Source organism: Schistosoma mansoni, chromosome 3 (genome assembly GCF_000237925.1).
Source record: "Schistosoma mansoni strain Puerto Rico chromosome 3, complete genome".
NCBI classification, from domain to species: domain Eukaryota; kingdom Metazoa; phylum Platyhelminthes; class Trematoda; order Strigeidida; family Schistosomatidae; genus Schistosoma; species Schistosoma mansoni.
The window spans coordinates 7093102-7105714 of NC_031497.1; the positions used below are offsets into that span (position 1 = coordinate 7093102).

Consider the following 12613-nt stretch of genomic DNA (forward strand, 5'->3'; position numbering starts at 1 on the left):
GCTTAAGGTGAAGGCCTCAGAAATTATATTTGGAGGCTAAGTTTCTGATATTCGTACAACCTTTACGCTTACCCGTTTGTCACAATAGTTGTTTATTAATGCGATACGTAAACGGAGTTTCAACAGACGTTTGAGTATGTATTTGTTAGACATACATATATAAAGTAATTTATGAATAATCAATCTAACCTCATATTGCATTAGGAGACTTTTTATGTTGCATACTGTTCACGTCATACGTACAATACTTGTGTTTGACTAAGCTTAGATGTTTCGCTACTTGATTTGGTATCCTAAGTCTTGTAAGGCCTGAATGACATTTCTGGTGTTTAGATGTCTCCAACTCCTCCATCCAAACGACAAAAAATACTGACCTCTACAGAAAACAACAATAACAATTTTCATACAAATACCAACAGCAATTTATCAAACGTAAGTTGTAAGTTAGAATAATATCATTCTTTTACAGGGGATGGAAGCTAACGGAGAAGTTCCTGATTTGGACGAAAGTCTTTATAGTCGGCAGCTTTATGTTTACGGGCCCGAAGGCATGCGCCGAATGGCAACAACAGATATTTTAGTTATTGGCCTGGAAGGACTTGGGCTCGAGGTCGCTAAAAATATTATTCTGGCTGGAGTTAAATCTGTTACGTTGTGTGATGACACTCCCTTATGTATGGCTGACCTCACATCTCACTACTTTGCAAACCTTAGTGACATAGGTCATCCACGTGCTGAAATTTGTAAGAATAAGTTAAGCGAGTTGAACAATCATGTGTCTGTCCGCGTGTTAAACAAACATAAACTTGGTGCAGAAGACTTTAGGAAGTTTAGCGTAGTAGTGCTAAGCCAGGGGTCTGAGGACCTATGCGTGGAGTATGGAAATATTTGTCGGAGTTTAGGCGTCAAATTCGTCGTTACTTCAACATGCGGACTTTTTGGCAAAGTGTTTTGTGACTTTGGGACAGATTTTGTAGTGTATGATCCAACTGGTGAAGTCCCACCCTCAGTTATGATTCAGCAAATAGAAAAGGTAAAGTGTTTCCTCACAAAAATATTGTCTAGAGCAAACAAGGACTCGTAACTTGTTTGGAGGAGACTCGTCATGGGTTTCAGGACGGTGATTATGTAACCTTCTCTGAAGTAAAAGGGATGGTTGAGTTGAATGGTTGTGAACCCCGAAGAGTCACCGTTGTTGGTAAGTATTGTTTCGGCATATGATTTACTTTTCTAGGACCTGATGTATTTTCCATTGGTGACACGTCTGATTTTAGTTCATACATATCTGGTGGGATGTGTACGCTTGTAAAAATGCCATTAAAAATAAACTTTGTAAGTCTCATATACCTTAATACTATTTTTTTGCAGCTACCTTATCAAACAGCCTATTATTCCCCAGTTTTCATGACGACAGATTTCGTCAAAACTGAGCGTCCCGCACAGATCCATCTCTTCTTTAAGGCCCTCAGTAATTACAAGAATAGCAACGGATCTCTTCCTAAACCTTGGTGTAAAACTGATTCCCGTACTTTTGTGGACTATGTTCATAAAGTTAATGAGCAAATGAAGAACACAGGTGCTTCAGTCTCATCAATTGATGAAAAGCTAGCTATGATCTTTGGGTGCGTTTGTTCAGGTCAATGTTCCCCTGTTTTGGTATGCCATTTGTTTGATTTAATTTAATTTAAGTAGTCTTTTGTAGGCAGTTTCGCTGCCCAAGAAGTTATGAAGGCTTGCAGCGGTAAGTTCACACCGCTGCAACAGTGGATGTATTTCGATGCCACTGAGTGCCTCTCAATGAGTTCAGATGAAGATTTCGTTGTTTCAGAGAATGATGCAAAGCCAATTGGATCTCGTTATGACGGTCAGATTGCCATATTCGGACGTGCGTTTCAGGAGAAGCTGAAAGGACTGAAGTATTTTATTGTAAGCTTTACTTACTTCGTGTAACTGTGTTTACAGGTTGGTTCAGGTGCAATTGGATGCGAGCTGCTAAAAAACTTTTCGTTGATGGGCGTTGGTGCAGGGCCGTCTGGAAAAGTTGTTGTGACAGACATGGATCTCATCGAAAGATCAAACCTGAACAGACAGTTCCTCTTTCGTCCATGGGATATCCATAAAATGAAATCAGTCGTGGCATCGACTGCTGCTAAAGTGATAAATCCAGAGGTCGGTTGTATTGCTTGACTTTTATAATTTAGTAATTGCCTTTCCTATGATGACTCATGTTAACGCCCGTCCCATATCGCATGGGATGTGAAGCATTTAGTACTCCAGTTTTCATTTTTGTAAAGCCTAGATGAGTTACAAGTTAAAACATTTTGGTAAAAATTTTGTGATTCAATTGACTAAAAAAGCATCACAATTCGAAATGTGATGCTCAGTTATCATACATGTCACTCTGATTTTATGAAATCTCCATTATTCTGTTGGGTACAAAACGCAGGTATTCATTTACAGCTCAATTCACCTTTGTGATATTTGACTGTATGTTTCCTGTTATACATACAGCAGTCTGTCATTGACAGGTGTACCAATGAAGTACATTAACCTTGTACAGGCTCTACTCGAACACTACTAGTCGAGTTAGAGCTTATGGCAAACTGTCATCGAAATCGGTTACCTCAGGTGGTGTTCGTCAGGGTTGTCCACTATCCTCATTTTTACGTAACTTTGTGATAGACATGTTTTCAGAGATAACACTTTCATCGTCTGACTTTTCACAAGTTGATAATCTACGAGTATGTTCACTTGCTGACTTAGAATACACAGATGATATAGTTCTGTTTGGTGAAGACGCTGACAAAATACAGTCTTCTGGCCGCATTAAGCAACAATGGAAGCATGTTTGGGATGCGATCCTCTCTCTCCAAATGTGAAATACTGCTTCGGGGTTGGATTGCGTCATCGTTTGAATTAATGATAGAGAGTGAAATAGTTGAACGCATCGACCGCTTCACTTACCTTGGGAATCTCTGGTGTCTGACGAGATCTCGGCATGGATTCAAAGGACTCGGACGAATCAACGTCAACGTGCGTCACTTGTGGCGTAGATGAGATATCTGTATCTCAACCAAAGGATGAGTTGACTGCGCAGCGGTTCGCTCCATTCTACTTTACGGATGTGAAATATGGCGATTAAGAATAGAGGATATTTGTAGGTTACTGGTATTCGATCATCAAACCAGAAGTGTCTTCGAAGCATTGTACATGTGTTTTTGGACCACGGAGTAAGCAGTGCTTGGATTAGAAATGAGGTATTAGGTAAGGATGAGAAATCGATTGGGGGTAGCAAATCTTCATCAACCAAGGTAGTTGGGACGTGTGTTACATATGCTCAACCACCGCCTATCTCGTATAGGGGTTATTTTCTGGTTTTGAAGTAGGCTGGAAGGAAGCTAGAAGTGACCAAACTAAAACATGGCATCAGTTCATGAAGTTACTAACAGTTGGACCTGACCATGTTAATAGATATAGACTATCTGGTAAGGGTCCGCGTAGCTATCGTAACCAATGGTTAGAAATTTTGAATGACATTGCTCGAAATCGTTTGCAATGGCGCAGGTGCACCCGTCCTTTGTCTTCCCTCAAGTTCTGTAAAAGACTGATTCATCATGCTAAGTGTTGGAAAGGAGAAAAGATGGAAATAAGAAGTAGCGAACTTCGCAAGTGGGAAACTAGAGCAATTGCACCCCAGTCATACAATTCACTAATAACTGGGGGATGCAAATAATGGTGTGATTGACTTCCAGCTACCCAATATAAAGGGTGGGGAAGTTTACTATCCCTCCCGAATTGCTCTTATTTGACCACCTGTATACAGTCACTACCAGAAAAGTCCTCAATACTTCCTTGTGATGGGGATTTTGTATGCGGAATTGAGTGAACAAAAGGTGGATATCCTATGCTCAAACCGGGTTAGTCAGTGCATTCACCTATGAGAGTTGGGAAACCGTGATTCCAAACCAATAATCCCCATGGGCTACAGAATCCTAAAGCAAAAAATGGCGTATGAAACTATTGTTTTGTCACTGGCTACTATGGGATTGCATCCACCAGCAGACTACATGACAGACTGTGGTCATTAGTTCGAATCTGCAAAGTGGAGCAGGGCTTTACGAAAGCAGCAAAAAAGGGACTGGATAATACCTATCACTGAAATTTCATGTACTCTAATGATTGACGAAATCTTGGCGCGATTACCGAAGGTCCCTGTAGTGGTGTCTATGTAAATTATGCTATCTTGCAACTCATCCCTCCTGGATCTTACGTTGACTCTGTATGCTACTGTTAGTAGCTATAAACAGTACTGGCATCGTAACAAACTAGACCACTTTTCAAGGTCCGTCGAGAAGTTCATAAAACGTTTTGTTGATCAGCGTTTTTCAGCTACTGTGCAGAAATCTCTTAATCTCAAACAAATGGGAGTTTTGTTTTTCATTTTCGTTATTTTTAAATTTCCTAATACAGTACTGTGGAAGCATTGACGTCATGTATTATATTTACCACGATATAGACCCATGCAAAGTTGTCTACGGTTGGCCTTATTCATTTGATAATTTTCTTAACGTCAGGGTTGTGATGTATACGAATTTATGACGATGCTTATCTATTTTCATTCCAGTTTAATATTGAAGCTCATGAGAATCGTGTCGGTCCGGAAACAGAGAAAATCTATGACGACGAATTCTTCGAAAAATTGGATGGAATTGCTAATGCGTTAGACAACGTCGAGGCCCGCACTTATGTTGATCGTCGTTGTGTGTATTATCGCAAACCGCTTTTAGAATCTGGAACCCTAGGTACTAAGGGTAATGTACAGGTTGTTATCCCTTATTTGACAGAATCTTACTCATCTTCACAGGTAAGCTAATAAACATTAGTAACTTTTCTTATGAAACATCTAAAATGTCAATCAACATTGAAGCAGTAATCTATACTTACTAGTGATCAAAATATGTGCTGTATATCTACTACTAATAAAGCGGTAGCTTAAGCATTGGGTTTCAAACATGAGGTCACTTTTTGAGATCGTGAAGTATCTACTTTGATTGGAACAGCTGATTAGTATAACTAGCTCTTGTAACTCAGTACTGATTACATCAACTTGTATCGATAAATAAGTTACATTACTAATAATGTTACTGTTGAGTGATTTGACATTATGTAGACGTCTATTTTGAAACTAGCTTCGTAAAGTCGATTATGAAGGATGTGTATAAATAATTCATTTAATTTCCAATAAAGATCGAAGTCTAGAAACAAGCTTCTTTGGTTCTCAGTTGTGCTGCTAAATTTGTGTTGTTGTAGAACAAGTCTTGAAGCTAATTTTACATTGGACTAATTAGTTGTACGGAATCCTTGGTCTTTGTTAAGCTTGAGTTGATTTATCGTTCATCCTTTAATTAGCCTGAATAGTTAATTTTGAAGGTTGGTACAGCGAATCATCATGATACTTTTTACACTGATACTGGCGTTATAAATATTTAGAAACTTACCAGATATATGCAAGTAGAAAATAGTCAAGTCGAGAATAGCTGTAAGTAAACTCATTTTACTTTTCAGTTCGTCTTGAATTCTTGATAGTGATATTACTTTGCTAATGTAAACTTTATCCGTACATTGAAATAAAAGAGGTTCTCGGCGTATAACTCCCAATGTTTGTTTCTCGTTTCATAGGACCCTCCAGAAAAATCATTCCCTGCGTGCACTCTGAAAAACTTCCCTTATCTGATTGAGCATACTCTCCAGTGGGCACGTGATCTGTTTGAAGGACTTTTCGTCCATCAGTCACAAGCAATGAGTTCGTTTTTACAGGTTAGTTATTCATTACGTTTGCGAAATACTCGGGACACTTGTCAAAAATGTCTTGATCTATATGTCTTTGTACTATCGTTCAAATCATGATGACATATTTGTTTATATTCCATACCGGTAAAATTTTATATGTGGTAAAATCTTGTTCGTATAAATTCCGTTTGTTATGGTCCTTCAACTTAACTAATTAACCTATGACTCATTTAATGCGAACTGAACTCATAGGAACTACATTTTACGTGACTGGTAAGCTGATAAAGTCGCTAATCAGGTCTGGATGTTTTGTCCTGTTTAGACAACAATATACTATTTATTTTATGAAACAGGAAAGCAAACTTGGAACAGATGATATCATGAAAGGCCCGGACCCGCTCTTGATGGTGAACCGTTAGAGTTAATCGAGAAATTTATGGGTCTGAATAGTTGTATTGGTGCTGGTAGTGGAGTGAAAAATTGGACAAACCTACGTAAAGTGAGATCCAGAGCATTTTGTTTCACTGTGGGCTAACGTCGGCACTGTCCTGACGTTGGTCTAACAGTAAATCGTTGGACCTAGTGCGTTGACAAGGGCGGTTCATCTCTTTGGTTGTGAAACAGCGTCTCTGAGTTGAAGATGTTTGACAGCTTTATCCGATCATTTTTATCTTCAGTGGGTTGTTCACTTGTGTTGTTAACCTTGTCAGTGATGATGAAATCAAGTGTATATTTAAAAGCAGTGATGCTATTCCAATTGGTGCAACTTTGTTGAACCACCAACTTTGACAGTATGTCCATGGTTTAAGAATATTATCCCAATTACTTGCCTATCGTGCGTTATTTGTCAACTGTGAAGCCGGGTGAAGAAGACAGGGTTTCATTTCATGAAATAGCGTTTTATTAAGAAATCTTTCTGCATTATAGTGGAATTTCAACTTATCACTACCTATTCGTCCCCTAGAGGTCTGATATTTTTCAAAATATAAGCTTATGGGGATCCGTTTGTGGTTTTTTTTACTACATTCTTAAAAATGGGAACTCTCTTCACTAAATGAAGTTTTTTAGTTTTATTTTCCAACTGAGCAATATTTCTCACTAAATCCTGTTCTTGGTTAGTTATTGATTGTACTACCCTTCTCGAGTTTTATTTCAGTTTTTTCATTTGATTCATGTAACATACTTTTTATTGCTCTGTTTTACTAGAATTTGTTTCTCCAAATAAATGGAGTCGAAAATTTCTGTAGGATACAGTGTAATGTCTGGGTGTTTGTCACATATATCATGTGTGTGTTGATGATTTAGTGCTTGAGTACTTGAGATGAAATCGGTTTTCAAGAAACAACCACGCTATATTGGAACTGTGGCATTTAATGTCAGTCATTTGTGAATTCTACGTGTACAGATTCCTTGATAAATGATTATCCATCTAGTTTAAGTCTGCTCCATCCACCGTACACTGGTCAACTGTGTAATGTAATTACTAAGTATGAACCAAACAGTTTGTAAGTTTACTGTGCTCTGCAGTTTTTATATTTTTCCTATTCAGAACACTTGTAAAAAACATAGTAACCAACGAGGACATGAATAATCACTTTCTTTAATCTGAAAATGAGTACATTTATTGTAATAATAATTTACTAACCATGAAATTAATTTAGATCTCTTCCAGTCATGGTATTTTCACACCACGGTTTGCTACCTTCTGCATGCAATTAATACATAAACTGGACGAAACTTTTGTTTGGAACATAATTGAAGACTTATTCCAGCTTATCTCAGATTTTTGAGTTTTTACCTTGATTAGATCAATATAAAACAATCCTTTCCTTATTTCTTCACTTTGTAGGATCCGCCTGGCTTTTTGGAACGAACATTATCAAATCAAGGAAACCAACCTTTGGAGACACTAGAAACTTTAAAAACAAATTTATTAGACAAAAGACCCAATAGTTTCGAAGATTGTGTCACTTGGGCTAGATTACTCTGGCAGGTAAGTGCGAAAATCTGATATGTCTATCAAATTTTCGTTCATCGTACTTGTTTGCTTGTCGTACCTCATAACTTCAGTATTCACCAATCCTAACGATCTCAATGACCATGCGACTAATTATGGATTAAATTAGGTCCAGCTTGACGTATCAAGTTGTGGTTTCCGCCGTTCCAATTTTCTTGATATTATAGGATACATTTCTGCTGCACTAGTAGTACACAGGGATTTCCTCAAGTGGTATTTCGGATTTGTTGTTTAATATGACAAATAAACCAGAAATGTGAAACATCAGTACAATGTCTTTAAATCATTTGCTTGTTAAGAAATTCATTTTCGATATTTCTCACGTGGTTGCTGAATGAGAGTCTCTTGAACGTTTCGGTCTCAGTGGTCATCTTTTCCGAAGTAACAAGCATACCTGCATGGTGTTTAGTTCGCATTACTTTTCAGGCGTCAATTTAAAACGCTTAATATAATTTTAGAAATATCGAAAACAGCTAGCTACTTGAGGAGAGTGATAATCGTGTGACCTGAAAATGGTCATCGAGATAAGAGCTCTCTACAACAAATCAATGGGATCGTGTATACCGCGCTAGGGGGAAACTATAATTATTTGATTAAGGCGCTTGTAGTAGTTTAGCTAGTGGATGATCGAGAACTCTGCTTGCATTTGGTGGAGTTTCGCTTTCTGACCTGTATGGTTTGGTTGCGGAGGTTTCATTGTTCTTTTGAACAACAGCACAAACTTCAGGTCAACCAAACCATCCAGTTCAGAGAACGAACCCCACCAAAATCATTCACCTGAGCTACAAATCTTCACCATTTCAACTATGCTTGCATTTCGTTTAAGATCTACATTTTTGTACAGTTTGATGTAATGACCTATCTTATCATTTCAGTTGAAATCTTCCGTTAAGGTGCTTCTACACTACACACATGGGTTCATAAAGCATTTGTTTCTATTATATTCCTTTGAAGTATTCATATCGTTCGGTTAAACACTAGGTTTTTTCAACTCCCTCTAGCGTATACTAACCCCCGCACGAGATACGATCTAAGTCCATCAAACAGTGTAAAATCTCAGCCTTATGATTGCTTTAATACATAGAGTAAAAATATACTGGGGCCCTTGAAGCCGTTGGCTGTTTGATATTCTACAATTAACCAGTGAATAAAATTTTATCATTCGATAATATGTTTAAAGTGAGTTTTCTTTTAGGATTTGTTTTCAAACACAATCGCACAACTTTTGTTCAACTTCCCTCGCGACCATGTCACTTCAACTGGTTCTGATTTTTGGTCAGGAACGAAACGATGCCCTCACCCATTGCAGTTTGATGTACAGGATGTGAGTTTTTCTTTTGAGTTCGTCCAAATGAAACTTGTTTTTACTTAAGTTCGGAAACATTATTGTATATAATAAAAAAGCATACATCAATATACTTCTCAAATAACTTTTTTCTTGTTTATTTTCGGTTACTCATTGTTATAACTGAGTTTCTAGTAATTGTTTATTTTAGGGTTAGCGAAATTTTCTCAACCAATTATCTGTCGTCTCTACTTGTAGTTTAATATTGTTCTGTGTAACTATGATTAGTGTTTAAAAAGCTCAGCTGGTGAATAATTGCTTCTCGTAATGCATGCGGCTTGAAAACGAACACGGCTGTTTGAACCACAGACCTTTTTAACCAACTTCACTGTAAGAACTCCCACTTCGTAAAAACTCATGAATTGCATATTTGATATTTTTATCATAGCTAACACATTTGGAGTTTATTTCGGCAGCTTCAAATCTTCGCGCAGAATGCTATGGTATCCCACAATGTCGAAACCTGTCCAAGATTTCCGAAATTGTTCAAAGTGTGATTGTTCCTCCATTTGTTCCTCGATCTGGCGTACGAATTGATGTAACCGAGGCGGAGGCTCAAGCAAGGTCAGCTGCACCTATGAATGATACATCTCGACTCGAAAAACTTCAGAAAGCTTTACGTAGCTTCAGTAAGTGCTTCACTATGTGCCGGCTACAAAAAGCACCTATTTTTTGTTTCCCCATTATATCTGTGCATGCTTTCAGAGAAATAAATCTCCAGTATTTATTTTTTTCGTATTGTGAAATACAGGTGTTCTTTCTGAATAATTCACCAGTCTTACTTTAACCATTGTATGTTTTGGATACATACCATCTCTAGTTTAATAAAAAAGTAATTTGATGCGTCGGGCGATATAGTTCAAAATAGCATAAGCGGAGGTGCCCCAGCTCTACATTAATATTTCCTTATTTGCTTTGCTTTTTCGTATACCCTTTGTTATTCAAATATCTTTCCATTATTTTCCTCTGTTAGAAATTGTGACAATTCAAATGTGTAAATTCTAATATGAAGTTTTACACTTATATCTTCGTTCCATTTATTTACCCCTAGAAAGTGTACAATCACTGACTAATGTCAAAGCATTTCTTGGGTATTGTTGATGATATTCTCAATGGTCAATCAATAACTCCAAATCTTAGTTGATTAAGTCTCTACACAATATTTGTTTGCAATCATTTCTTCAGTCTGGTTTTACCATGGAAAATCTAGGTATATTCAATTTTTCAGATGTCGTTTTGTATGGTACAAATTGAATTAGCTGGTGTGACTGACTTATTATTAGATGACTGGGTAATTTTTCTAAACTATAGGTGCTGCCTTTTAAGCTAAAGATGTTACGAAATGACTCTATGCTGGTACTAAGGTATTGTTTTGTTTACAAAAAACTTGAACAGCTTAATATTTTTGTGCTAGCTGTGACTTTGTTTTTTTGTTTCATTTTCATTTTTACTACAAAGGTAACACTTCAAGACTACATATCAACGTAATTGAATTTGAGAAAGATGATGACGCAAATTTCCATATGGACTTCATCACCGCGGCAAGCAATTTAAGGGCCGAGAATTATGAAATTCCTCCAGCTGACCGACTGAAAAGTAAATTAATTGCTGGTAAAATTATCCCTGCAATTGCAACTACAACTAGTTTAGTAGCTGGGCTTGTATGCCTAGAACTATTCAAGGTTTGTGATTATATTTCACCATAATTGTACTTTTCTGTATTTAGGTGATTTTTGTTTCTCTATGACAAGTGTTATTGACAGACGGTGATAAGTTGTAGGTTGTCAAGTGATTTTCTAAAAGCTGTCTTGTATATTTGTCAAATGATATGTATAATTGTTGCTTGTACACATACAGTCTTTAAGTTGCAGAAACATTTTTCGCTGAATGTTTTTTACGGGATAATATAAAACAAAGTAGCTAACAATCAGAGTTATTGTTAGTCATCGACAATATTTTCGTGACGAAGTTATTGAACTCGAGAGTCATTCCCGTACAATATGTTATGAAATTCTTACTATTTGTAACTGTTTGTTCACTCCATTTTTCATATGTTACTTTTAGCTTGTTCAAGGACACAAAAAACTCGAACTGTTCAAAAATGCTTACGTCGATTTAGCATTGCCGTTTACTTCATTTTATGAACCTGTAGCACCTATCAAATCAAAATACTACGACACAGAATTTTCTTTATGGGATCGGTTCGAACTTTCAGGTCCTATGACCTTACAAGGTTTAATTGATTACTTCAAAGTAAGCCTGCTTTCATGTCCAAGCTAATTCACTCTCGTTATTTTAGGATAGTTTGAAGTTAAATGTAACAATGCTATCGCAAGATGTTTCTATGCTCTATGCATTCTTCATGCCAGAGGCAAAGCGTAAGGAACGTCTAGCTATGTCGTAAGTTCATTTGATAGTTTCGCTTCATATTTTACAGGTGCTTTAAATAATCGCATAATATTTAGATGACAGTTGACCAACGATGTATATCTTTTTTGAATTAAGTAATTCGAAAGCATTTTTTGAACAGAGATGGATGGTAATGTTGGCTGGCAGTGGAATAGAACTGCTAGACACTGTCTATCTATTATATCGATTGGGTGCGTGTGTGCGTGCGTGCCCTGTTTGATATATAAAGTTATAAGACCGCCAATTAGAGAGCAGTAAATTTTATTGATCGCCCAATGATACACAAAAAACCGTATGAGCAGTCTCGAGTAATTATCAGTCCTGCTTTATGCCTAGCCCAGCCAGTTAAGTCCACAACACCAATAACAGCCCTTGCAATATGAATCATTATTCACAAACATACTGGGTTTATATACCAATCAGACCACATCGTACCATAAAATAGAAAATAACAAGATTTGACCAAATGTGGCTGTGAATAGGGGGAACAGTAATCAATAAACTGGGGATAACTCAAGAATGGTAAAACATATAATAATAGTTCATAGGTCAAAATAAAGCTCATAATAAAAGGAACATGAATATGAATAGTTAAGTTACTTAGCAATTAGACAATAGAAAATATACATATCATATCGGTCCATAAATAGTGCTCAAAGCTACCATTCATAATTCTCCACGGCATACAACACTATCTCCCCCTGAAAAAATGCTTGTGGCATAGTTGTAATATCGAGACAGATTTCTCGAAAGAGGCTGGTCAATTACAGTCCAAAACGTCAATAGGAAGATTCAATTGACCAATACATGTAGATTAAATGGCTCAAATTTATAAGAATAATTTGCCACGAAACACAGTATCAAACTAGTTACTTGTAGATTAGTTGATGAAAAAACAGTTTTTGATATGGTAGATGTGTTGTTTTCGTTCCATGTGTTTCTCAGAAAGTGTGGAGTACGAAAGAGTTTTGTTTATAGGACACTACTTAGTTGTCGGAAACAATAATTTAAATTGAAATGTTGGGAACGATTTACAGCTCAGATGGTTGATC

General features: G+C 36.9%; 1 protein-coding gene across 1 annotated transcript; it reads left to right on the top strand.

Moving 5' to 3' along the window:
- Positions 1 to 275: 275 nt before the first annotated feature.
- On the top strand, positions 276 to 10858 carry Smp_162630.1 (putative ubiquitin-activating enzyme e1; the record flags this gene model as incomplete). Its single annotated transcript, XM_018799072.1, has 13 exons — positions 276 to 432; positions 470 to 1033; positions 1066 to 1198; positions 1235 to 1332; positions 1369 to 1656; positions 1693 to 1926; positions 1963 to 2169; positions 4625 to 4864; positions 5680 to 5817; positions 7640 to 7783; positions 9003 to 9131; positions 9541 to 9781; positions 10611 to 10858. The coding sequence occupies exons 1-13, from the start codon at positions 334 to 336 to the stop codon at positions 10856 to 10858; spliced, it is 2763 nt and encodes a 920-aa protein (XP_018650897.1). The 5' UTR covers positions 276 to 333.
- Positions 10859 to 12613: the final 1755 nt, after the last annotated feature.